Genomic DNA, 27,582 nt, shown 5'->3' with positions numbered 1-27,582 from the left:
TCTTCTGATGTTCAGGTAGTAGTCTTTAAAATTTCTCCGTACAAGTGAAACCATACGACCGTCTCCCTGACCAATCAGCGCTAGGATTTGGCCCGTCGACCTCTGATGCAGCAATCAAACGACAGAGAGTAGAAGAGCCCGCCCGCCCTCTGGCCAATCAGGTGTCCGCATCGGTTAGAACCCCTTTACGTCACCGTATTCGTCTCACCGATGCAAACGCGCATAATTGAATGACTCGCGGTGTTATGTACTGTGAGGCTCCGCGTGCTTTAATTCAACGAAAAACTACACGTCCGCTCTTCTAATCCATTTATCTTTAATTCAGCATTTACGTTTGATTTCGTGGACGCTTTTGTTCATCAGGATTCATCTCATGATCCCAGGATAGCAACCCATCATCACACTGTGAGTAATATTCCAATTTATTCACGGACTAAATTATATATGCAATGCTTTTAGTCTACATTAATGTGAGTTTAACCAATACTACAAGATACCTGTATCAAATAAATAGTGATATTAATACTAATGAATGGTCCGTTATCTACAGTTCAGCATCCAGTGGTCCAGAAATGACTTCTGCTCACACACAGATGCTGATGTGCTGGATTATTTTTTTTGTGTTATTCAAATTAGTAACCAGACAAACTGAGTTGCATCCAAATGTATGGTTGACCAGCAATGACTGATGAGATTTTGGACACCCAAGTCAAAGGAGCATGTGTCCCAACTGCTTTCGTATCCCATGAGGGCCAGCAGTTGCTGTCTGTGCACTGTTAAGGACGTTTTTTTAATATTTATTTATTTTACACATATATCTAAGATTATACATGCCGATGTTTTAAGTTATGGTGTATTTTAAATAGTACATTTTAAATAATATTAATAATAAAATGCATATTACATTATGATATTAATTTGGTAGCACTTTTATTTTAAGGTGTCTTTGTTACACAGGTTACATGTACTTACTATTATAATAACAATTAATTATGCATAATTACATGCAAGTAACACTAAACCTTAATCCTAACCCTAACTATATAGTAAGTTCATGTAGTTAATTAATATTACTCCTTATTTAAATGTATAATTACACTGTAACAAGGACACCTTAAAATAGAGTGCAACCATTCATTTAGCCACAGACCTTTTGTGTTGTCTAAGCAGGTTATTGTTTGATATTTCTAATCAAAGTTTATTAGTTTTATTTTATTATTTGTGTGTGTGTGTATATATATATATATATATATATATATGTATCATTCCAAATATATATTATACATATTTTATATATTATTTTCATATTTGCATATAAAACATCCATATAAAAAATGCATGCATTTTGATTAAATGGAAAAATAAATAAACACATAATATAATATTATGTATAAAAGGATGTAATATATAGAGGCACATGAATCCAGAGTAATTTTAAGGACGCCAGTTGTGATCAATACAAATATTCTTTGAACTAAGTCTCTGTCGCTGTTCTGTACTGATGCTGAAAACGGCTTTGTGCTTTTTGTTTGGATTCTAAATTCCAATCATAGTTTGTTTAGGGAAAAACTATCTAAACCACTTGCCCGGGCGAGTATGAATTCTGCAAGTAAAGAAATGAGGTGGAATTGAGCCTGCTCTGATAGAAATGAAAGAAAGAGAAAATACACAGAAGTCGATCTGAGCATTTTAAAAGTTTTATTAGTATTTAAGACTGGGTCCCTTTCGGTGTTTAACAAGGTCTTCATCCGTTCCTGGACTGCTTTGAAGCGCAGTGATGATGGTCAGTCCTAGCACATACAGGCCAGACATCAGGCAGTTTGCCAAACCTTGATCTTTCAGGAGAGCTCTTTAACAGAAATTGCATTTGGTTAGATGATCTTACTGAATTGCTGAGCAGCAGCCCGTTTTACATCAAACAGTTTAGAGTTAGGATGAGAATAAACTAAAGTTCTCTATTTCCATATCACACATTGCACCGAAGCCGCATTAATATCACCTTGTGTAAAACAACCACAGGCGCAGTAGATTAGGAGCGCAATAGTAGCCATAACCTGTGCAAAATCTGCTTTTTATTTTGCTAAACTATTAAAAGAGGCACTGTAACAATTGCATCATTTAATATAACATTATCAGATATTTAATGTGTAATATTGTCTATTTCGTTATGTACATTTTCAGTTTAAATATGTAAATAAACAAGACATTTTTATTCATAATTAATTGCTTTATATTTAATGCAGTCCTGATATGAACATATTTCACAATCTATAATGTTCAACAGTTTCCATCTTGGCGTTAATGTCTTGTAGTCTGAACCTGCCCATTAATAACTTAACACTTTCATGACCGCTCAACATCAGCTCATGCGTGTCTTTTATTTTGGAAAAACTCTTCTTTTTATTTGGTGTCAGTTGTTGGTTTCCTCTTCCTGGTTCATTCCACCTGTTTGTCATGTGTTTGCTGCTCTCTTATGCTGGAATCAACACATGAGCATATCGGTGAGTGTGCTGTGGTTGTTGTTTTTTGTTTTGTTTTGTTTTTTAATTAATTTCAGTGTGTATATATATATATATATTTATCACAGCCTGCATTTGCCAAAATTGCATTTGCTTCTTTCTTAATCCGATTTAGAGAAATGTAGAATTACATCACTTGCTCATCAACGGTTCCACTGCAGTGAATGGGTGCCGTCAGAATGAGAGTCCTAACAACTGATGAAAACGTCACAATAATCCACAAGCAATCCAAACCACTGCTCTAGCTCGTCAATGAATGTCTTGTGAAGTTAAAAAGCTACGCGTTTACAAGAAACAAGTCCGGGGCATTTGAATTTTTAAAGTCCATTATTAATGATAACTTAAAAGTTAAATCGCTTTTGTCCTGTTTTGGGCTGTTCTCACCTATATATGTGCATATTTCCCTCCTGATTCAGAAGAGATTACTTTTTCACTGTAAAGAAATATTATGGATGGGAGGCTGTATCCATATTAATAGTAGTATTTAAGCAACACATAAAAGATAAAAACATCTGAATAATTGAGTTTTTTATTAAATGATGTTAATTGATGGACTGGGGTGGCGTGGATTACGTGTGAATTATTGAGATCAGCTGTTTGGACTCTCGCTCTGACGGCACCCATTCACTTCAATGGATCCACTGCTGAGCAAGTGACGGAATGCAACAGTAAAGATCTCCAAAATCATTCCCATAATGAAACATATTGAATTCAAGCTGCTCTTGCATGGCTTGAGAGAGACGTTTCATTTTAGGTCGACTATTCCTTTAAAGATCATTGGCTGATGCTTGTGGTTGATTTATTGAATTGAAAACGGGTTAAGCACATTGCATTGTGGGACACACCGTACCATGCAGTGCAGTCTAGAAGTATACTGTGCTTTTTGGTGAATATAGTAAGTATATATGTGATGTAGTTCCAGCATCTAATTAAACAGGCCATGTTAAGTAGCCAAGCCATGATCCCTTTGGTTAATAACTGAAGCTAATTACTCAACCAGAAGCAGATGATCTGAATAATATCAACAGCAAACAGAGCGTTACAGCAGGTGGATGTTTAGCTCGAGTCTTTGTGCTGAAGTGGCTCGTCTCTTCATGAAGAGGTGAATTTATAGTGCCCCTCTTTGTTTTTTTGTTGGAGTCACGAGCCAGCTGTTAGCAAAGACAACTGAAGCGCCTCTAGCTGAATCATCGGGTCACGAAGCATGAATCATCGTTTTTTTGCCTCATGGGTTGCGTGAGAGGCACTCTTTCTGTATTTTACATTGTCACTCGAAAACACTCAGTGTTTGGTTTCTTGTACTAAATATGTCAAACTTTAGCTGGAAGATTTCAGATTTTGAGCAACTGTCGCTGAGGGGGGTGAGAATGCTAATGCTAATGCTAACAGACAGCTTTCTTGGGCTTTTCCTCTAATCTGTGGGTTGTTGAATTATATTAAAAGTAGTAGTTGTGCTCTTGTTGTTCAAGTGGTTTCTGTATTGAGTGCTTTACAAGAGAGAAGAAGATTTAATCCATCGCTTTAATGAGCTTCTGTCGGGCGACTGCATCTGTAAAGCAAATAAATGAGGTTTCTGAGAGCTGAGAGTCGAGTAAAGACGGATTACAGAAGACTTGACTCTTTAGTTTGATCTACGCTGAGGGACTTAAAGACAGCAAGAAATGCCTCTTTCTGGGGCTCTAGGTTTCTAGTAGTTGTTTCATTAAAACTAATATGGATATATATGTGTATGCTTTTGACATAAACTGGTAAGTAGGTATCATCAGGGGGTATTAATATCTTTTTCATTGTGAGATTGATTTTGTGTGCATTTCTTGGACAATTGAGGAATAAGACTCATTTTCGGCGAAACATTAGTTCGTGTCCCTTCAGATACGAGCCCATTAGAGTTATAGGGACTCGGTGAACTTATTCAACGGGAACATTTTAATTTGATTTCTCTAGAGAAGGTCTAACCACTTTTTGACATTTGTTTTCAAGCTTGTTTTCCCCTGATTATAAGGATGTGCAGAAATGTACTTTTTTTTTTTTTTAAGTAACTATGTGGTTTAACTGCACAACTGGTTGAATAATGTATTTTTAAATGTTATTGCAAATTAAATTCAATATTACATTATTATTATGAATTGCATTATATGTGTGTTTTATAAAACTGTTTTTTTTTTGAGTAGTTTATCATTTTTTTTTATAAACTGATGCAAAGGAATCGTGTTTTTTCTCTTTAGAAAAATGAAATTTACCTTATGAATCATAATTATATTAATTTTACAGATCACATTGTACATATGCAGTACATATGCAATATGTACATGTGCTTTCAAGGAGTCAAAAGGAAATTATGATTAAGATGATTCTGTAAATACAGTCCTTTTTTAATATAATTGCAGCTATTTAACTTTTTATTTAATTTCCTTTTTTTAATTGGATTTAATTTAAGTATTTTTTTTATATTTTGTTTTAATTTGTATTTATCACTTGTTTTTAATACTTTTTATTCTAAATATTGCTAGTATTTAAATTATTGTTATATTCTTGTTTTTGTATTTTACAATCATTTAAATTATTTTATTTTAAAACGAAGAAATGAATATTCATGTAACATCACAGTGTGCGTGACAATATTTAATTTTCTAACACTATGTTTTCCCAGCCCTGTGATTTCATTTGACGTGCCTCTTGATGTTAGATTTTAATTCGGAAACAAAACCAGCTTTTGTTTAATTAGCCGCTGTTGTCAGCAGCTTGTTTTCATCTCGTAAATGGGGCTTTGTGTATTTTGCGCAGTTAAATTGCGACCGCGGAGTCGAACTGCGGGATACTGCTGTGTTTATTTTTAGCTTTAATTGTGAATGTTAAACAAAAGGCGGCCGTACACAACCTGGGAAGATTACACGGGGAATCATTAAAAATATTATTTGTTTGCTGCGCCGAGTCATAAATGATGTTTTCTGGGAAGGTTTCCTCCTGTGGGCTTTGCAACCAGGACTCATTTTAATGTTTTGTTTTGTTGCTGTAAATGTATGGCAACAGATAATAAGCTCATATCCTTTGAAAACATATTAATTCAGAGGCATTTGTCTAGGTATTTGAGTTTTGGCTGGGCTTGGATACAAACACTTACATGCTAAATGTATGCAGATTAAGACTGAAAGTCCAGTGAGCTCAAATGTTTAATGAATTAATAAAGGGATGTTGACATGATGAGAAAATGTTAAGGATCTCTGGTAATGCTTTTTAATATTTCAACAGTACAATACAGCAGGTTATGTGTGTGAGAGAAAGAGATAATAGTGTAATAGTGGTTTAATTTTATATTCTATCAAAATACCGCGAAAATCATCTTTAAATTTGTCCAAATGAAGTTTTTAGCAATGCATATTATTAACCAAAAATTAAGTGTTGGTAGGAAATTTACAAAACATCTTCATGATCTTTACTTAATATCCTAATGATTTTTGGCATAAAAGAAAAATGTATAAGTTTGACCCATACAATGCATTTTTGGCTATTGCTGCAAATGTAGCCCAGCGACTTCAGACTGGTTTTGTGCTCCAGGGTCACACAATAACACAATAACAAAAGATTAGGCTATTTACTCCTCAATTAAACTGTTTTTAAAAAAGTTATTTTAAAACAGGTCTATACAATGAAATATAGGCCTTTCATTAAAACATTAAAGGGGTCATCGGATATCCATTTTCCACATGAGACTAACATACTGTACTGATTGGTTAAAATTTCTCAGTGGAGGTAGTATAAAAAAGTTTGTACTCTGTCAAAAATAGCTCTGTCTACTGTTTTATTGCATGCCACTTTATGTTAATGAGCTCTGCTGACTCCGCCCCTCTCTTCCGAGCCACTCTCAGAAAGACTGTTTACTTTATCCACATTTATCGCAAGATTCACTAATTAGCACATTATTAGGAAAGGCGATCAGCAAAGATTAATTGAAAAATCTTAGATTCACGTCTTCTGTTGGTCAGGCTGGATCATGAATGATTCAAGTAAACATAGACACATTAAGGTAGATCGGGGGTGAATTCCCTTCAAAAACAAAGATAATCCACTGCGTCTTCAGCGGTCGAGAGTAAATGATGAATGCTATGTTCATTATTACATCCAACAACAAAACACCTCAATCACTTAGGAGTCATTATTGTCTACATCTGCTCCGACGATAAAACAGTGTTGGACTGATGACATCTCACTCAGGGCGGGACTAAGGTAAAACACTACTGTCAATCAAACTATCGGGGGAGGGGCCTGTTTTTGTGATGTCACACAGTGTTCCTGTGGCTCAGTGGTAGAGCATTGCGTTAGCAGCGCAAATGGTTGTGGGTTTGATTCCCAGGGAACACACATACTGCACTGTAAGTTGCTCTGGATACAATGTAAATGTAGAGAGGCATCTGGGATCGGCTTGAAATGAGAAAGGGGAAATTATAAAAAAAAAAATGTAAAAAAATCACTGTTTGGCTCTTTATCATTACAGGGTGGTTGTATACACACTCTGCCAACACACATTTCAGTTCAAACTACTTGTAAAAGTGCGTGTCTTTGTTTCTTCTTATTTTTTTCACTATGTAATATTAGAGTTATATACCGTTATAAGCATATTATTAGTTTCTTGTCGTCTCTGAGTAAATATGACCGTCAGATGCCGAAAGCGCCATCATTCTGTTATTACTTTTACTTTCCGCAGTGAATTGACTGACGTTAAGACATTCATCGGCATATCTCTTGCACAAAGTTTGCACTTTGCTTGTGTGATATCCATTGGCTCGCCTTCATGGTTTAAAATCAAAGTATTTCCAACATTGCGACATAACCAATTAACCCCCCACAACCTCCACACGTACCGAAAAACTAAATGAACCATGACACCACTGTGTCGTATCGAACCGAGCCATGAATTTTATGAACCGTTACACCCATAATACATATATTTAAGTAGTAATATAAAAAGTATTTTACTTCTTGCTATTTTATATATATTTATTTAATAAACATTTTATTTTTACAAAAAAGAAAAAAAAGAAAGTAATATCATTACTGTTTAATAAGAGGCTGGTGGCTGTTTATTAATAGTGCTAAAACCCACTTAAACGTTTATAGATTTTATTTTAATTATCGATTTAAATGCATTTTTATTTAGCCTGCACTTCAATTTTATTTTAATTTGTATTATTATTAATTACAAGTAAATTTATTTTATTTTTGTATTGTCGAATAAGTGACCAGTAGCTGTTTATTAACTGCTTAAACTCACTTTTAACATTTCATAACACGCTACATCTTACCAATGTTTCAAAAGAGCACTGAAGGCGGCATGGTTTAATGTGTCCTTCATTCAGTCGATGGTAACGTCATGTCAGGGCTTGTATTTGTGTTCACACACGTACAGGAGCTGGTTTATTGTGTGTGAGTTTATAACTCATCTCAGAGCTCAGCCAGAAACTCTTCCAGTGTCCTGTGACTGTCCTCCTAATATGCTGTTAGGTAAAGTAGTCTTACTTTAATGGTCTCTTTTCCACGTCCAGTTTTCTCTAATAGCAGTTTGTGTTGGCTGTGACAGACGTTTTTTTTTTCATATCAGTTGTTTTTTTCTCTTTTAATGTCTGCTTCTCATGCAGATGACTGTCTCTGTCTGAATGAAAAAGAGACAGTTTAGGACTTCAGTTCCCGTTCAGGACAATGAAGCCCCACACAAAACGCACACACATGATGTTAAGGCAGTGGATGTTCTCGTTTTAAGGTCTGACACGGTTAAGGTCATCCTGAATCCTTTAGCAAAATCTGCAGTGTCCTAAAAAACAGTACATCATACCAGAAGCCCTTTTGAGCTTTTCTTCTCTGATTCACCTCAAGTAATGAAGAACCCAAACTAGCACTTATTCAGTTTATAATTCTCCTTTTACACACTTTTTTTTGTTTTTGTTTACCTAGCTACATATTTGACTGATAATCTCTTTTTTAAAAGAAGTGTATGGACTGAAACGTGGAAAATTTGTATTTTCAGCGTGACCCAATTAAAATGAGGAGCAGGATTTTTACCCAATAAGATTTAGCAAAAATGGAAAGAGTTTGGTATCGTGTGATACATTTATTTCGTACAGAATGCAAAGGCACAATGTTTATGATACTATTTAGTTTGCTTTATGTGTATTTGTTTATTGGTGTGTCTTCTCTCTGAATGTTGACTGATTTAACGCGAGTTTGAGTTGGCGGGAAGTCCCCCTCGTGTTTTGACTGTGTGCACAGCGCCGTCTTCTGGCAGCTTTTAGCCACTGCGTGTCAGGAGCAGAGACGCTGTGTGAGCTACACGTTTAAACTACAGTACAGAACATCTTAAACCTGTGCTGAATTTGACTGATTTACATGTCTTCTATTCCTTCGAGTTTGTATTATTATTTTCCCCCAATTTTTTAATTTAAATGTATAGAATAATTAATCAATTAATTAATACAAATTATGGGAATGAACTTAACATTTGTTTTTCCAATAATTTATAAATTAAAAGCATAAATAGGATAATTACTAAATAAAGGAAGGAAAATATGTGATAAAACTAAAATCTACAAATGTTTTGTTTAATGTTAGTTTATTTTCATATTTTGTATCACTTCACTTATTGCCTTTATCATTTTACTTTTTTATTTATTTTGTTTTTCCATAATTTATTAATTAAATGTTTAGGATAGTTAATAAATAAATGTATTCAAAATATGGGAATAAATGTTCTATTGATGCTTTTAGTTAATTTTCAGATTTTGTATTACTTTATTATTTAGATTATTATTATTACATTTTTTTCCCCATAATTTATAAATTAAATGCATAAATAGGATAATTATTAAATAAAGGAATGGAAAATATGAGAATAAACTAAAATATGTTTTATGTTAGTTTTTTTTCCGTATTTTGTATTACTTCAACTTATTATCTTTTTTAGTTAAATTTGTTTAATTTTTATGTTGTTTTTCTATATTTTATAAATTAAATGCTTAAATGGGATAATTAAGAGAATGCAAAACATGGCAATAAACTAAAATACCTAAATGTGATTACAAAAAAAAATATTATATATATATATATATATATATATATATATATATATATATATACATATATATATATATATATACATATATTGTACTAAGTTAATTTAGTATCTCTTTTGTTTTGTATTATGTTCATTTAGTATCTCTTTTGTTGTTGTTGTTCTTATAGTTATTTATTTTATTGATTAATTGCAGGTTTGGTCCTTTACCAGATCTGTCATATACACTGAAGATGTTTCACTGATCTGATTGTCTGGTGTCTGCTGTAAATATGATATCTCTGATATCTCTGTTCTTTTGTTACAGGTCTCAAATCTCCCTGAAAGCCTTGTAAAGAAAGGGAAGCTACTCATACAGGTGGGTTTCACATATATAGCTTGATTTTTATATTGAATATTAATCTGCTGCTCAGATGACTGATTATTAACATTGGTGATGGCACAGTAATTGTGATGAAGTTGTCCTGAATGTCCAGCAGAGGGAGGCAGAGGTTTGTTTGTGTTTGTGTGTACTCTGACTTCACCTCTTGCTTTCCTTTTGCCTCAACATGATTCTGTGTGTGGAGTTTTCAATGCGCTTTGTTGACATGTACACATCAGAAAATGATTTATGTAACTGAAATTGCAAGAGCCTTCGGATTTAGTCTAAGAACACCTTTTTGTGTTTAAGTTTTGTGGAGTGATTTATTGGACTGAAGCCATGTGTGATCGAGAGGTGAAGTGTGTGTGAAAAAGGAGGTCGCTATGTAGTGTCTACTTAAGAGGACTTGTTCTCTCAAATATCATTTCTGGTCAAATATAATGTTTTGAAACTTTATATAAAAGTTTATATTTTATAATAAAATTTATAAATTCAATACCAAATATATATATATATTATTTAAAAGTAGTTAATTTATTATTCATTTGTTAAAATAAATCATATTTATTTGCATTTTAATTGAACAAAAAATATTTCAACTTAAATATAATATTAATTTAATTTAAATGTTTAGTGTTAATTTAAGTTTATTGAACTGTATATGTAATGAAAAATGGTGTCAAATTAATTTGTATTTATTTTATAATCAATTTAATTAAAATAAATGCAATTGTAATTTAATTATAAGGTAAATGATGAAATATCTAAAAATGTACATTTTGATTTAATAGTTAAAAAAAAAATATTTTTGTAAATTATGTATTTAATTTTAATGAATGCATTTTATTGAATTTATTTTACAATTTATAATACATAAATAAATATAATCTGTTTATATTTTAATATGATGAAACTAATTAATGTCATCTAAAATTAATTTGTATATATTTAATTATATTAAAGTGAGGATTTTAATTCATTTAAATAAAATTTGATCTCAACTGATTTAAAAAGTGACTAAATAAATGACTTGATATTAACTTTAATGTAGTAAAAAGGTGACTATTAATGATAAGAGTGGTCAACAATAGCTATTAGTGTTGAGTTGTGTTGCTAACTGTCAGTTAAATGCTGTTCTGTAAGCATTTGACTGAAGAAAGAGGCGAAGCTGTTTCAGAAACACGAGGGATCCACCCCTCCCTCTCTCTCGCTCCCTCGCTCGTGCCCGAGGTGACTTCAGAGCGCGAGACGTGTTCACGGTTAGTGTACGGCGCTATGGCTCAGAGTCAGAGCTGCTCTCCAAGCATGGGCGAGTATTACTGCCTCGTTCGCAGGAGGTTCAAGAGAAGACGCAAGAAACGATCCGAACGCAAAGGTAAACCCTTTTTCTTTCCACACTTTTGAGTCGCTCTGGATCAAAGTTCATTTGTGTGGACGTTTACTCGTGAACATGGACTCACAAATGTTTGTTGACGTAAACGTTTGCGGGGTTTTTTTTGTCACTTGTTTTTCTTGTTTTGATTTGATTGTTTAAAAGTTTAAAATTAAAACTGGAATCTACAAAAAATGTATGAACTTTTTGCTATTTTGAGTAGATTTAACATCTGTTTGTGCATTGTGTGGTAGTTTTAGTATGTTGTTATTTGTGATTTATCAACGCCATTAATAGAGTTCATCAAGGTTTACAATACTGGGAAACCTAAAAAAAAATGTTTCGGAATTTTGAAACTTAGAATTTTTGGTTCCACAAAGAACTATTCAGTCAAAGGTTCTTTACAGAAGCATCTCTTTCGTAACTTTTTAAAATCTGAAGAACCTTCTTTCAGCACAAGAACCTTTTGTCAAACAGAAATGTTTAAGGTTCTTTATGGAACCATTTAGACAGAAAGGTTCTTCTATGGCATCTTGAAGCACCTTTATTTGTAAGAGTCTATATATAAATGATGTAATCCTAAAGAGTTTTTCTTTTGTTAATAATGCGCAGCAAACATAACATTTAGAGTTGAGTGTACTTGATTTCTGTTTTGTGTCATGCTCGTTTATTTTGCAACTGCCATGAAAATGCATATTAAATTAAAGTAAATTCATTTCAGTCAAGTCAATTTGTCTTTGTATGAAATATTTATTTACATTTTAATTTAACAAAATTATATTTAATTTAAATGTTGAATGTTAATTTAAATGTATTTAATTTCTTGTGATGAGTTTCTTTTAAATAAATGTAATAATAAAATTAATAAAAAATGCAGTTTTTAATTTGAATTAAATCTTTTATTATTTACCTCCTGACTTAATAAAAATACATATTTCATGTAAATGTGTTTAACTGTATTTATTTTTCTTTAATAATTAATTACAAATATTTTAATTGAATTAATACATATTGCATTTACACAAATAATTATAATAAAAGTTTTGATCGATTTAATTCAGTTTAATTAATAATGTCATTTTAAATGTATTTTATTTATATTTACTCTTATTTCAATGAAATTTAAAGTGATTAATAATTACATAAATTGATGATCAACAGATATTAGTTTTCAATTGCGTGTTAATAATGTAAGGTAAATGGTGTCATAAAGATTTGTACTTAATTTGAATGTATACAAGTATGTATTTAATGAACTGCCTTTTAAATTAAATTATATATATATATTACTAAATGAATTATACATTTAATTTATAAATGCCTTTTATTTATTATAAAAAAAAAACTCTTTGATAATCTACTAGAATGAAAAAAGTGAAATTCTAAAGGAAAAGACAAAAGTGTGTTTGAAGCGGAGAAAGCTGTTGTTGCTGTCAGTGACAGTATCAGGTCTCAGACTGTACACACTGTACTAGTTCCTCCGTTATTTCCATCTATCAGCCGTTCTTTTCCTGTGTGACTGGAGGTTGGTACGGAGCGTGTGCTGTGGGCGCTGAAGGCAGCAGATAGCAGGTTCAATTCAGACAGCTCCTCATGTGTGAAGTTGAATCCGTCTCATTAGAGCGGCCGCTAATCTCTCTCACCGCGGCCACAGCCACGAGATAACAGATCGTTTAGTCAACAGATGACCTTTGAATGCAGATTCCTGATGCTTCTCTGCTCGTTTGTAGCTCACAGTCTCTTTAAGATTCCTGGACGGAGATCTTGATAAGCAACTGTTCAAATATAATACAACCCTTCCCTCCTGGTACCATCTCGCCTTTCTTCCCACAATCCTCTTCCAGTGGCCAGCCTCTGTGGTCCAGGAACTCATTTTACAGCTTTCTAGCTGATAAAAGTGTTGTTAAGCAGTGTAAATCATAATAATAAATGTACATATAATAATATATAATACAATTATAAGTATATAAATAACAACTCTATATTTTAGTATTAGTATTATTAAATGTTAATATTTATTATTAGTATTTTAATAATGGCTTATAATAATAAATCAGTCATATATTTTAAATGAATATATTTGCATTATCTTATTAATTACATTTTTATTTGAGATTGATTACTTTAAACAACCGTAATAATTCTGTTCATGACTAAATTAGTAGAAAACAAAGCCTGGTTATGACAAAATATGGAAATTTCATATTTCAGTAATTCTTAGTTTATTAGATTATTATTATTTTTTTCTAAAGGCAAATTGAATTGATAAGATTCAATAAGATACAAGTTTATATTTGTTGTATATAGTAAAATATTTATATATTGTGTTTAGTATATATTTATTTAGTAATTCTAAAAAATAATTCAATTAATAAACGTATTATAAATAAATAAATAAAAAATGTGTTTTTTTCCGGAAAAAAAAAAAAAAAACTCAGTTTTATATATATTATTAAAACTCTATTTATTGTATATATATATATATATATATATATATATATATATATATATATATATATATATATATATATATATATATATATATATATATATATATATATAAACACACACACACACACATATCTTTACTAAAACTATTTTTAATATTTTGTTGAGAAAACAGCTTTTTTTTATGTATTTTTTTCCTTCTTTCTTTCTTTTCAGTTGACTGCTGTCTAGGAATAAGTCTGCGGTGGTAAATAATCCCCTAGCAAGGATTAGAAACTTTCTGGCATCAGCTGGGTGAAAATATTCACACACCAAAAATGCCAAATTATTTCCTTTTGGATGCCTGCTTGAAAATATTGAATTTTGAACAGAAATGGGGCAGAGCAAATGAGATAAACATGGTTACTTAAGCGTTCCCCCACCCTGTGCCATCGTCTCTCATGCTCAAACATGGAGATAAAGAAACCCATTTCCTCCAGACCAAGTGTAGTGGAGTGAAGTCCTGAGGGACGGACTGTGAGTTTAATCTACTGGAGGGGGGAATAAATTGGGCATTAGCTGAAGCGGTTCAGGTTTGACCAGCCGTGTCCAGCCCACCTGTCTCCTCCTCTCACTTTCACCCGCTCTCGCTCTGATGGACTCGGCGATAGATCCGTCTCTGTGGCATGTGGTGTGGTCTGGAGCTCTGCTGATAAAGTGTGTTATCTGTCGCACCTGTGCTCGACCCGTAGCTTCAGTGGCACCTGTGTTTGCCCCTTCATGTGATAGGAATAATGGCTGCTTTTCACACACTTTTCAAGTTCGCTTCTAGTTTAAACCAAAATAAAAAGTGGTGTTGTTTGTCGCTCCTGTATGACTGACTTTCTTCTGCAGAACCCAAAAGAAGATCATTTGAACAGTTTTATCTGCTTTAAGTCAATGGGGTCCAATATAAAACACAACACTGGACTCCATTGACTCCCACTGAAAGGGGGGGGGGGGAATTTAGACTCGGTACAAACTTAATAGGAAAAAATTTCGGAGCATGAGTCCATTTTTCTAGCTCTCTCTATCACACTGCTGTTGTGTGTGTGTGTGTGTGTGTGTGTTTCAGTTCATGAGTGTTAAATGATGAAATCGCTTGATTGGATTTACGAATTGACACGCAGCCCTGCCGCTGCCCGCCGAGTCCCTACGGAGTCGACACTAAACGAATGCTGTCATAAAGATTTTACAGGTCCTGCGGTGAAGACACGGCGATACTGGCAGCTGCTAATTGTCTGAAAGATAGCGAGCTTTATTTGATCAACTCTGATGCTAAAACCTGTGACTGGCTGTTAGCATCGTGCGCTCTCAGAGTTAGTAGAGACCCTGTCACATTTACAAAACTGGGCTCACAAATAAAGCAGAACTAGTTGTTTTTATATTACTGTATGTATAACTAATATTATGACATGTAAATAGGATGTATTGGTCTACCACTATCTATTTCTATGTTAATCTGTTTCCCCCCCCCACAGGGATCATCAACAAGACAATGAATGAAGGTAGGCAGAATATCTTGTGTATTTATTAAAAATGTTATATTAGTTATATGTTGTGTTGGTTGAGTTCTCATGCATTTAAAACCTGTAAAAGTGGATCCTGTCAATGTTTTCAAAATTGATATTTATTAGTGCGGTGAAACGATTAATTGCATCCAAAATAAAAGTTTTTGCTTACGTAATATATGTGTGTATATGTATATGTGTGTACTGTGTATATTTATTATGTGTATATTAATACACATACATGCATGTTTATATATTTAAGAAAAATATGTTATGTTTAAATATTATTAAATATATTTATATATAAATTATATGAATATAAATATATACACGTAAATACATGTCAATATTTTCTAAATATATATTGTACGTGTGTGTATTTATATATACATAAAAAAAAAAATAATTAAAAAAAAAAAAAAAAAAATATATATATATATATATATATATATATATATATATATATATATACACACACACACACACACAGCACATACTTATATTACGTAAATTAAAAAAAGAAATATTTTGGTTGCTATTAATCGCAATTAATAATTTGACAGCACTCATTTTATGCATTTTATTGTTTAAAAAAGCCCTGGCCATAAAACTGCTCTTTAAAAGTTAAATGAAACCCTTTTCTAAGACTTGAAAATGTCTATAGAAATGTTCAGTCACCCTTGGTCATTGTAAAATATCTTAAGTGTTGTTTTGAAGTAAAAATGATTGGAAACATGTAATTTCAGTCTCACTAGTGTGACCAAACAGGTTTTCTGAACACTATTATTTTCTTTATTGGTCAGTCCAACAGAAAGCCACGCCCCAAACTCACACCACTGGTTGAGCTCCTGTTGGACAGATCGAGATCTTAAAGGTATAGTTCACCCAAAAATAAACATTCTGTTGTTAATTACTCAACATCATGTCGTTCCAAAGCCGTAAATCCTGTTCATCTTCGGAACGCAATTTATGATATTTTTGGTGAAATCCGAGAGCTTTCTGACCCTCCATAGAGAGCAACACAACTGACACGTCTAAGGCCAAAAAAGGTAGTAAAGACATCATTAAAATAGTCCATGAGGCTTGGTACTCTTATAAATGTGCTTTGAAGACTGACAAGGAAAAGAAAAAATAATTGAATAAAGTTGAATGAAGTATTTTTGTTTTCTTTGCGCACAAAAAGTATTCTCGTAGCTTCTTAACATTACATAACACATGGACTATTTTAACAATGTTTTTACTACTGTTCCTGGTCTTGACCATGTCAATTGCGTTTCTGTCTAGGGAGGGTCACAAAGCTCTCGGATTTCATCAAATATATTTTAATTTGTGTTCTGAAGTTGAACGAAGGTTTTACGGGTTTGGAACGACATGACGGTGAGTAATTAATGACAGAATGTTCATTTTTGGGGAAACTATCTCTTTAAAACAGAGCAATGTTTGCAGTAGGATGAATGCAAGAATGAGTTTGCATTTCTGTTCGGCGAAAGCCCTGTTAGTTGCGCTCTCCTTTAATCCAAGAAAACATGTAGTACTTTTGAACCGTAATACCTTATAGGCTGACACCGAAAGGTGGTTTCTTTACTTTTGCTGACACTTAGAAAGAATCAGGCCAAGTGTCTTTTTCTATCTGCACAGCACATGCACTCCACACACACGTTTCTCTGTCCAGATCTCTTTCTGCATTTCTTCAGCTCTCCCTTTGGTCTCTCTCACTCCTGCAGTGTTTCCTGATGAGCTGGAGGGTCGTAGAGCTGAGCTATTGCTCGCGTTCAGGCTGCGTCTTATGATCGTACATCTACCCTTCACTCAGAAAGACCCGCTGTGCATTCTAAGCCGTCTGCTCTCCGTGGTCCTGAATTCATCTTTCTTAGCTCGCAGCTCTCCATGGTGCTGAACAAGAGGGGCGTTTAATGCACCGTCCCGTGCTGTTTTAAAGCCCCAAATGCAGTTTCCGACACGCTAACAGTGTCTGTGATGTCATTTCAACTTAGAAATGCCTTGAGCTGATAGCTGACATCTCCGATGCTCCGTTAAGAGAGCCAAGTGTTTTTATTTTTGTAACTTTAAGAACGGCGAGGATTAAGAGTTCAAGCCAAAAGTTCAGTTTTATGGTCAAAAGTAGTAGAAAATGCACAGAAAAACTGCTGTCAGGTAAAAAAGTCAATTAGTATAAGATGGAAACAATCCCATGAGGTTGATCTGTGTGCTTGTTCTCGTTTCTAAAAGCAGATGTCGAATGGTGAGTGGTGTTGGCTAATTTATCAATTCCGCTCACTAATGTGCTAGGCGTCACACTGTGAGAAATGCCTCCTATTATCCCACGGCTTTCATTTTCACGAGGGTTTGACATGGCTAACCCTTCTTTTATGGCATTGTAGCGTCGTCAACATCAATCGGTGATCGCCATCAACGAGCAGGTGCACTTATCTCTGAGTGAAACGTGGACCGATTTCGCATGCAGAATATGTGATTTTATCCAGCTCCCGACACCTTATTTTCCACTCCTTGCATTCATAATGGTTTCTAAGAGGGAAGGAATTTAGATTTCATGTTTATTCACCCAAGACATTTTCTCAGCTCAGTCCGGCATCAAATGGGACATTTCGGAAAGATTGAAAAGTTGCGATGACAGGAAATAAAATGGTGTTTATGTCTAGAGCGTCAGTATATCGGCTTTAAAAAGCTTCTGTTGAAGTGCCTGCGTGCGTCACTCACTTTAATAGCTTTGGTGATTTATCGAGCTTCTCAGGCTTGTTTATCATGGAGTCTCTTATCAACTGTATCCACTTCACTCAGCCCCTTCAAAGTCTCGTCTTGACGGCCCTGTCCTCGTTCAAGCCTTTACGTATGGACGCTTCCATATCTCCCTGCCTTTGGATTCAGTTATTTTGTTTCTGCCAATATTGGTTTCAAAATATGTTTCTACAGAGGTGTGGCAAAGCACGAGAAAGAAATATATATTTTTAATGCCGTTTCTAACTGGCATGACCACCGTTTTCAAGTATATTCAGGTACTGGGTTCAATTAAAAGACGTGCTCCTCCCCAACAGACGTTTAATTCCTCTAAAGTTTTGTCGGTTCTCACTCGAGCTGAGGCTTGAGTGCTAAAAGTGACTGTTTTCTCAAAGCGTGATGATCTGTCTGTCTCTTTCACTGATTCATTAGGGGAATGTTAGCATTTAATTGGGCAATAATTGCACCTGCACATTAGTTGTCTCCCGTCATTAAAGCTGGTTAATTAGCCTCATTAAGGGAGCAGGCGGAGGGTGTAAGTGGGAACAGATGACTTCAGTAAGCAGAAATCATGATTGGAGATGAATTTTAAATGTCCTTCCCTTGGTTTCTCTGCAATAGGAGCCGGTGGGCGGCCCAGGGGGCAGCAGAAGTTCTGCAGTCTGGAAGTGAATGAAGAAAAACACATGAGTGAGTGTTTTATAGTTTTTTTTGTTTTGTGTGCGTGCGTTAGGTACAAAGCTAAGCCATTTTTATAAGCGGTTCCTTACTTCCTTAACAAATTCTACATATGTATTGTTTTGTTGCTGATGTGATAGCCTGTATACTCCAAAAACTGTAGTGTCGCATTATTATTAGCAGCGTCATTGTCATTGTTTTGCGTTTAACTGTTAAAGATGATTAAAAACGAGGGGACCTGAAAGCTCTAAAAGAATCTGAGAATCTGCAACAGAATAGCAGATGTGCATTAATAGTGACAGCCCTCGAATTCTGTTCTCTTCTGCTTTTTTCCATCTTATCAGTGAGATCCTGTCACGTGTTTTCCACTCGCTTGTTGCCTTCGAGCTAGTGCACAATCCACAGTTTCCTCAGAAGTCTTTAAGGGGGCATGGTCAGGAAGTTAACACCGTGCCCAGGAGGACGATTTGTAGACGGGCAGCGCAGAGGAAAAGTGAAGGTTGTTGACAACTCTGAAATTGGAGTGTGATGATTCAGTCTGGTGAGGATTATAAACTCTCCCGCTCCAAACGCAACACCTGTGTGGAGTTTTCAAGCATTATTTCAGCTTGCAGGTTATGTTCTGTGTCATTCGTTTCAATGACGAAGGCCTTTCCTTAAATCGGTTATTGAATGTCGGTTATTTTTTTATTGTCTATTGAGATCGGACAGTATGACCAGGAAAGTGGGGAAGAGAGAGGAGGATAGGATCGGGAAAGGTCCAGGAGCCCAAATGCGCTGTATGTTGGCAGTTACAGAGAGATGAATGAACTTTTAAAATACTTGGACCGAAGTTACTTTCTCTGCACATATCTTGTACATATTCCATCGAAGATCCTGAAACTCCTTCTGGAGAAGGACGACGAGAGTTGTGTCTGCTCCACTTTCCAAGGCTAGTCTGGCTAAAACATTGTGTGATGGAACTTGATGAGACTGTACAACAACCTCAGTACAAATTGCTGTCTCAGGACATTCATTTATGTTCAGTGCGTGTCTAGAAGTTGCATGTTTGCGGATATAGGTTCAATGTAGAAGGAAGGCAAGATAAATGCTGTGGAAAACACGTTTATACTTTATAGTTATACCAGTGCATCTCAGACTCACATTTCCATGAGTGCACATCACCTCCAAACATGCAGATCTTCCCAATCAGAATTTGGGAAGAACCTATTGACAAAATCGTACCAAATAGACAACTGAGATTGATATTCTGGTAGCACTGTCTACAGTATATCAGTTGTTTTTGTCTGTCTGTTCTCTCTCTTTTAACTTTTTTTTCCCCTGATCACCAAATAGAGTAACTTGTCAAGCTTTTACTGCAGGATGTTATAAATGAGAATTTACACTCATTTCCATCTGCTTTGGAAACTGGTTGATATGATGTCCTTTGTTTTGGTAGATTGCAGTTTTGTTCTTTAGTAAGGGTCAACAATGACCCTTAATGTATTTAGTAATATAATAAAAACATATACTTGGGGGAGAAAAAATCTGGATTACTAGGAAAATTCTATAAATATCTAAATAATGAAAATGTTAATGTCCTGCAAGTTTGGTGTACAATTTATATTTTTTAATTTTTTAATGTTAAAAAAGCAATTTGCCCTCAATCTAAGTGTTATATTAAAAAAAAAATCTTTTGAAAGCAATATTCATATTTTTAAACCATATTTATATATATTTTACTATTTTAGACTAAATCTGCTTTTAGGATGGTATCATTCAATCCAGTTACAAAGAGAGATGAAAGAATCTCTAAATTTTACATTTACAAGGTCCTGCGTGGAAGGCATTGTAAGTTACTCTCTCTGGACATCACAGGTTCGTGTAGCATGGACGTTAAAGAAAACCGCAACCTGGACAACCTCTTCTCCAAAGAAGCGCTGGGGGAGGGGCCTCACTTAACCAATGGAAATGCTCGGGGATTGAGCAGGAAACGCCCTCTGGAGGAGGGCAACAAAGGCCACGGGCATTCCAAATTCCGGCCCAAGAAGCGCAGGAAACCCCAAGGGCCAGTCTTGCCAAAAAATGCTCTCATGCAACTGAACGAAATCAAGCCAGGACTGCAGTACAAGCTCCTGTCTCAGACGGGGCCGGTACATGCACCCGTGTTCGTCATGACCGTTGAGGTTAACGGACAGTTATTTGAGGGCTCAGGCCCAACGAAGAAGAAAGCCAAACTGAATGCGGCCGAAAAAGCTCTGCGCTCTTTTGTTCAGTTTCCCAATGCGTCCGAAGCTCATCTCGCAATGGGCCGCACGCTGACCGTTAACGCAGACTTCACTTCAGATCAAGCAGATTTCCCAGACATGCTATTTAATGGATTTGAGACGCCCGCACCGCCTGATGACACCTTCTACTTGAGTCTTGGCAGCAATGGGTCTCTCTGCTCTATAAACGAATACCCTTTGCCCGTGGCGCTGAAAAACATCAACCGGTCACGTCCTGCTCTCCCAGTACCCCCTGCATTCACAATGCCCCCTACAGGCAGTGGCAAAAACGCTGTGATGATCCTAAATGAGCTTCGGCCTGGACTGAAGTATGAGTTTGTGGCTGAGAGCGGTGAAAGCCATGCCAAGAACTTTATAATGGCAGTGACTGTAGATACACAGATGTTCCAAGGTTCTGGACGGAATAAAAAGCTGGCGAAAGCGAGGGCAGCCCAAGCCGCTCTGTCAGGCCTTTTTAACATGCAACTGGACCAGACACCATCCCGGCAGCCAATCCCAAGAGAGGGACTTCAGCTACACCTTCCTCAGGTGAGAAATGTGTACCCCATCATTTTTTCCCCTCTATGGTTTCAATCTCTTCCCCAGAATGTTAACATTGGGTGCCATTGTGTAAGTGATCATTGTTTGGTCAAAATTACCTCATGGTGGGCTAAGTTTAGACTACGATGAACGTAACTGATTATGCTATAAATTAATTCACTACGACCCCATACATAGGACTTCTGTCTTGCATTTTTATCAAGCTTGATATTTGAAAAAGCAATTTTAATGCGATTTAAATGCCATGCTTCGGTAGCTTTACTTAACCATCATTTGTCCTTTATAAAGCTTCTGCCAGTCTTCATTTAAGAGTTTTAATTAAATCAGAACCTACACACGAACGTTTCAGCTGGATTTCAAATGAACTCAAGCATTAAACTTTTAATCGGTGCGCCAGTGTACACGGCATTATTTACACATTAGTTAATCCTGTTCATAATCCCTCCCATTCCCCCTTGATAACAACCGAAGAGAATAAACAGAATCTTAATTAAAATCAGATACAGAAGCACTCCTCAAACAGGAAAACGCATCGCTCTCACCTCTCTGTCTAAAGAGATCTTTCAGTAAAAAGGTCTGTGTCACTCAAGCAGTTCATTTCTTTTGTGTTCAAGCATTTGCCATTTTGTCTGCCATTTTCAAATGGATACATGTTCTATTTTCAAAAGCATAAACTGAATGTGTCCTTGGAGTTTATTCCGTAATGCTGTAGTCTTATAGCAGTTGAATTCTTGCTGTTTATCTTTATACAGTGCTTGCATGTCATTCAGATGTTTGTACAGTTATGGTTGTGGGTTCTACAGGTCCTCGCAGATGCCGTCTCCCATTTAGTTGTTGAAAAGTTCAGTGAGCTGACGGATAACTTCACATCTCCAAACGCACGGCGGAAAGTCCTTGCAGGTGTTGTCATGACAACCGGTAAGCACAATGCAAGCTTATGACTGGAATGTTGAACATGTCCTATATGGCTGAATCGCATGAATTTTTTTTAATTTTTTTTTTATCAGGTACAGATGTGAAGGATGCTCAGGTGATTTGCGTCACCACAGGAACCAAGTGTATAAATGGAGAGTACATGAGTGATCGAGGACTGGCCCTTAACGACTGCCATGCTGAGATCATCGCACGTCGCTCCCTCATCAGATACCTGTACAGTCAGATGGAATACTTCCTCAGGTGAAACACATACATATTTAGCTTACATTTGGAATTATATATTTTTAATCATTCTAAATTATAATAATAATGTTTTTTTTTTATATAGTGCTTTCTAAAACTCAAGGAAGCTTAACTATCATTCATTATTCACCGTGACAGAAGAAATAAAGGCATACATTTACACAATGTAGAGAACACAAAAAGCACAACCAGATCAGATATGTTTTCAGTTGTTTAGATATGTGTCATCTGCATGAAAATTAAAGTTAAAGCCATGTTGACGGATGATGTGACCTAACAGAAGTAAATGATGAAAACTAGAGACCCGAGAACAGATCCCTGAGGAACACCATTAATGTCAAATTGACAGTAATGTATAATTTCCATGCTAGTATATCATATCTTAATGTTATTGCGGTTAAAATTTGAATTAAATTATTAACCAAATATACTTATAAAATAAATCTATAAATTATATATTTATAATAACAATAATAATAAAATATGTAATATTGTTTGTGTAACAATACCCTCTAATCATCCTTTATTTTCGATCATTAAAAAATGTCCACTCATTCACACTAGCCTGTGGATATGGACGATTATTTTTGGATCAATTTCTCAGATGCCGATTAGCATGAAATTATATAGACATGGATGTGTGTGTGTAATCAATTAGACACAACCTTTATTTGCTGTGAAATAATAAATGACAGATTTAATGACATGGGTGTCAGGCCAAGGACCTATTTTCAATTAGAGACATTTCAAAGCCCTCTTAATGGTCTCTGTTGACATCATAGATCTCACAAGTGTGTGTGTTTTGTCTTTAGCGACAGCACTGAGGAACATGAGAAATCCATATTCAGATGGTGTAGTGAACATGGCTACCGGCTAAAAGACGATATTCAGTTCCATCTGTATATCAGCACGTCGCCCTGCGGAGACGCCCGGATCTTCTCCCCTCATGAGGCTGGTGCCGAGGGTATGTAAATTATGACGGATGGATGGATTTGCTCATTTTGTTGTTGAATGCCACAACAAAATATGGACCAGTTTTTAAAAAGTAGTAAATTCAATTCAACTCGCTCTTTCTAGACCAGGGCGACCGACATCCAAACCGCAAGGCTCGCGGACAACTGCGAACCAAGATTGAATCTGGAGAAGGCACAATACCTGTCCGTACGAGTAACACCATTCAGACCTGGGATGGAGTGTTGCAGGGAGAACGACTCCTAACCATGTCGTGTAGTGACAAGATTGCCAGGTATGATTAAAAATATTGTTTTCATAGAATATTTGTTTTCTCATGCCTCTTTAAAAATACATTTTCCCTAAAGCAGATATTTGTAAGTTTGTAACCCATTTCAATTCCATTGAAGGACATTTGTTTGATGCATTACGATGTATTTTCAAATCCAAATTTGTTTTTCGCAAAAATTCTGATTGTAAATAGGGGTGACCATAAACTGAATAAAAGAGCATTTTTTTCCCTCTTTGCTTCGCCTTTTTTTTGGAAACGATTTGGCTTTAATGATTGATTTTTCTTTTTTTGAGGAAAAAAAAACCTGCTAACATCAGGTGGCACACTTCTGTGGTGACACCTCTCCTTTATCTGCTCGATGTCGGATGCTTCCTATGACCATCTTACTCTTTTCTTAAGCCCCCTCCCCACAACTTTAATGAGTGTCGTTAGCATTCCGTTGCCTGCATCCAGTGGCACTCAAAAAGCAGCTGATTGGCTGTCGTCTTGGCTCTGAAACCCCAATCACTTCAGCTCTCTCCAGAGCGGGGGGCTCCCTGGAGCAGGGGCATTGGGCCCCTGATTAGGGCTCTGATTTTGGTCTCTAAAAAACAGCCGCCTGCTGAGGGAATCCGTACTGCCGCAAACACATCCGTATGCCTTGCATTGGATGCCAAGAAATACACTCCAGTTAAACACAGTCGTTATCATCCAGCTGTGAGCTAAGGCTTTTTGAAAGCTCAGATCTGATGCATCACCTTTGGAAAAAAAATCCCTCTGAAGGCTGAGGAAATCACAGTGATTGAGATTATAGACCGCAGGTGTTATTTTTCCGATCATTTCAGTGGTTGCCGTAAATATGACTGTGTGAGTGCACTCTTTTGACATCAGGATGTTGTTTTATTCCTTCATGGTACTGTGGCATAAGTATCTTGCTGTATGTCCGCAGGGGGCAAATACTTTGTACTGCATGCAACCAATGACTTTGTTTCTATCTGTCAACCAGGTGCACACCTGTACTTTTAAAAAACATCTGTGGTTTTCTTTCTCCTTTTGTAGATGGAACGTCATTGGCGTGCAGGGGTCTCTTCTGAGTTATTTTACAGAACCCATCTATTTCTCTAGTTTAATTTTGGGAAGTCTGTATCATGCCGACCATCTTTCCAGAGCCATGTACCAGCGTATCGCCGACATGGACGATCTGCCCAAGCCATTCGCCCTCAACAGACCTCTTCTTAGTGGTAAAACATCTCAAATAAATGATTGATTGTATCGGTTTTCTCAGCTCTTAGCCCAACCATGTCTGTTTTCTCCCTCCTCTGCAGGTATCAGTAACGCAGAAGCAAGGCAACCTGGGAAAGCTCCCAACTTCAGCGTCAACTGGACAGTCGGAGATCAGGGGTTGGAGATCATTAATGCCACCACAGGAAAAGATGATCTCGGAAGACCGTCTCAGCTTTGTAAACAAGCCCTCTACAGCCGCTGGGTCTGTCTACATGCCAAGGTAAAGCATTTCTGTAAAGGTGGATGATAGTTCATGGATGAATCTCAAGAATCAAGGTTGACTTTTTAGCAAGTATGGTAACTTATTCAACCCTCCACATTGCGAGTAAATCACTCACATATGCGACTAAATCTTCACTCTGGGTAATAAATTCTCAGAATTTACTCACCAATGTGTGAGTTGGAGGCTATAAAAGTATAAGTATAGCACAGATATATTTTCACTCACCTAACACACTGACTGCATGATTTAAAGTTTCACTGTCCGTCAAGCGTTCTGTGCTATTTCTCAGTTAATCTCAATGGATGTGCACCGCACAACTCTCGTGTGAAGCCATGGCTTTGTCTCACGCACACGCAAAGAGAGAGAGCGAGAGAGACTTACTGTACATAACATGCAGAATTGACACGGTACATGTAAATTATATTGTTTCTTGTATTTTCCTGCCAAAATGACGGAGTTCCTTTGGAATTCTTCAGCTTTAAGAACTCTCAGTCGGGTTCTCTGGTAGTAGGCGGAGCTAACGTTCAAACAGCAATCTCATTGGCTGTTGCTCACCTATTATTGACCCTGTTATATATTGTTCTTATTAGTAGAATTTGTAGTATTATTTATTATTCAGTTAATACTGAATGACCAAAAAAGGGGTGTAACAGTTTACAAAATTCACAGTTCGGTTCGATATGTCCTTTTAGGCTGCCTTGTTGAGTGCAGTGGCACTGAGAACATTATATTTCACACACTTTAAGCTCTTTTATTTTCCAAATGTAGTAGGATTAGTCCAACAAATAATTTGGTTTGTAATGCGTACCGAACTGAACCGAAAGCCTCGTACCGAATGGTTTAATACGAATAAATGTATTTTTCACCCATATCAGTCTGGCGAGTAAACTAAAAAATGTACTAGCCAGTGGCGATTCAATTGCTAAGGTGTTTGTAGAGGGTTGTTGGTATATTAAAAAGCAAATATCCTTTTACCTCTCTCAGCTCAGTGAGACTCTGCGGATCCGAGGATCTCGGCCAGGCTCCTACCACGAGGCAAAACAAGCGGCAGTGGAGTATCACGCGGCCAAACAGACTCTCTTCAAAGCTTTCTACAAAGCAGGACTTGGAGCATGGGTTGAAAAACCCATTGAACAAGACCAGTTTTCCCTTACTTCTTAAGATAAGCCAAGAGAAAGAGATTTTTGTACATTTACATGGAATGCAAGGTTTTAATCTAACCTCCATAGTTGTTGTTATTTTTTTTTAGCCTCTCTTATTACTGAGAGTTGCTTGGTTTCCTTTATCTGTAAAAAAAACATGGTGTGTTTACTCAGAAAAAACTAAATGGCTGAGTTAAAAGTAACCCGGCTGAAATTTTACCTTTGGGTATGAACAAGACCTTGCTCTAATCCAATCAATCAAGGTGGCTTGCACAGTTAATCACATCGACTATAATGCTGCCTTAATTTTATCTCAAAATGATTTAAAGTTACATCTATAATTGTATTAGGTAGTGGATCACTGTTTTTACATTAAATGATTTCACCAAGGAAGTTCCCTGCAGGAAGTTTTCACTCAGGACAGGAGACAAACCGATCTATATTATGGTTGCTATAAACCAGCAGCTTGGTTGCACAAAAATACACATCATTGTGAAAATAACTATAGAGATGCGCAATACAACATGTATGTGCTAATACAGATTTCTGTTAAATAAAACCTCTTCTGACACAGATAATTGGTACTTCTACCACCTTCTACCAGGTGCTTTCTGCCACCTTTTTAAACACCCTTACATTGAAATAACTTCTATTGGAATTGAATTATTTTATTCTCTACAGCATCTTTTTGACATTTAGCTAACTTAAGGTGCTTAAATAACAGTCAAGCTGTGATAATTATTATTAAGTGCTATTAATTAACAAACCGGAGATGTTTTATTCACTGCATGAGTTTTGTAATGGCCCACTTTTTCACCTCCCTTTTGATTAATAGGACATAATTAGCTGTTTAAATATTCAGCCGATGTCTAATAACTCCGATAGTTACAAATATAGGCCAATAGCAGTAATTGACCAATATGTGTAGCTAAAAACAATCCAACAAAAAGTTTTCTCAGCCCAGTTTTGGGTAAAGTCAAAACCCAGTGTTTTATTCTTTTTGTTGGTTTTTTTAATACTTA

General features: G+C 35.7%; 1 protein-coding gene across 5 annotated transcripts; it reads left to right on the top strand.

The window, feature by feature from the left end:
* The first annotated feature begins 216 nt into the window (after window positions 1-216).
* Window positions 217-27,105, top strand: LOC127988294 (double-stranded RNA-specific editase 1). Of its 5 annotated transcripts, XM_052590956.1 has the most exons (13): window positions 8,684-8,832; window positions 9,887-9,937; window positions 15,260-15,286; window positions 18,647-18,715; window positions 19,048-19,244; window positions 20,561-21,498; window positions 22,314-22,428; window positions 22,518-22,686; window positions 23,502-23,653; window positions 23,767-23,935; window positions 24,971-25,152; window positions 25,237-25,415; window positions 26,403-27,105. In XM_052590956.1, the coding sequence occupies exons 5-13, from the start codon at window positions 19,232-19,234 to the stop codon at window positions 26,577-26,579; spliced, it is 2,094 nt and encodes a 697-aa protein (XP_052446916.1). In that variant the 5' UTR covers window positions 8,684-8,832; window positions 9,887-9,937; window positions 15,260-15,286; window positions 18,647-18,715; window positions 19,048-19,231; the 3' UTR covers window positions 26,580-27,105. The 5 variants fall into 5 exon arrangements, with proteins under 5 accessions (XP_052446915.1, XP_052446913.1, XP_052446916.1 ...); XM_052590955.1 differs by lacking the exons at window positions 8,684-8,832; window positions 19,048-19,244 and adding an exon at window positions 217-405; XM_052590953.1 differs by lacking the exons at window positions 8,684-8,832; window positions 19,048-19,244 and adding an exon at window positions 2,422-2,501.
* Window positions 27,106-27,582: the final 477 nt, after the last annotated feature.

This window comes from Carassius gibelio, chromosome B22 (genome assembly GCF_023724105.1).
Source record: "Carassius gibelio isolate Cgi1373 ecotype wild population from Czech Republic chromosome B22, carGib1.2-hapl.c, whole genome shotgun sequence".
Classification (NCBI taxonomy): Eukaryota; Metazoa; Chordata; class Actinopteri; order Cypriniformes; family Cyprinidae; genus Carassius; species Carassius gibelio.
This window is presented reverse-complemented; position numbering and strand designations above follow the sequence as displayed.

Excerpts from the sequence above, each read along its gene's own strand:
- LOC127988294 (XM_052590952.1), top strand. The coding sequence starts at position 11,216 with ATGGCTCAGAGTCAGAGCTGCTCTCCAAGCATGGGCGAGTATTACTGC. Across the intron at positions 21,499-22,313 it reads TTCAGCTACACCTTCCTCAG|GTCCTCGCAGATGCCGTCTC; the intron begins GTGAGAAATGTG and ends TGGGTTCTACAG. Across the intron at positions 22,429-22,517 it reads AGGTGTTGTCATGACAACCG|GTACAGATGTGAAGGATGCT; the intron begins GTAAGCACAATG and ends TTTTTTTATCAG.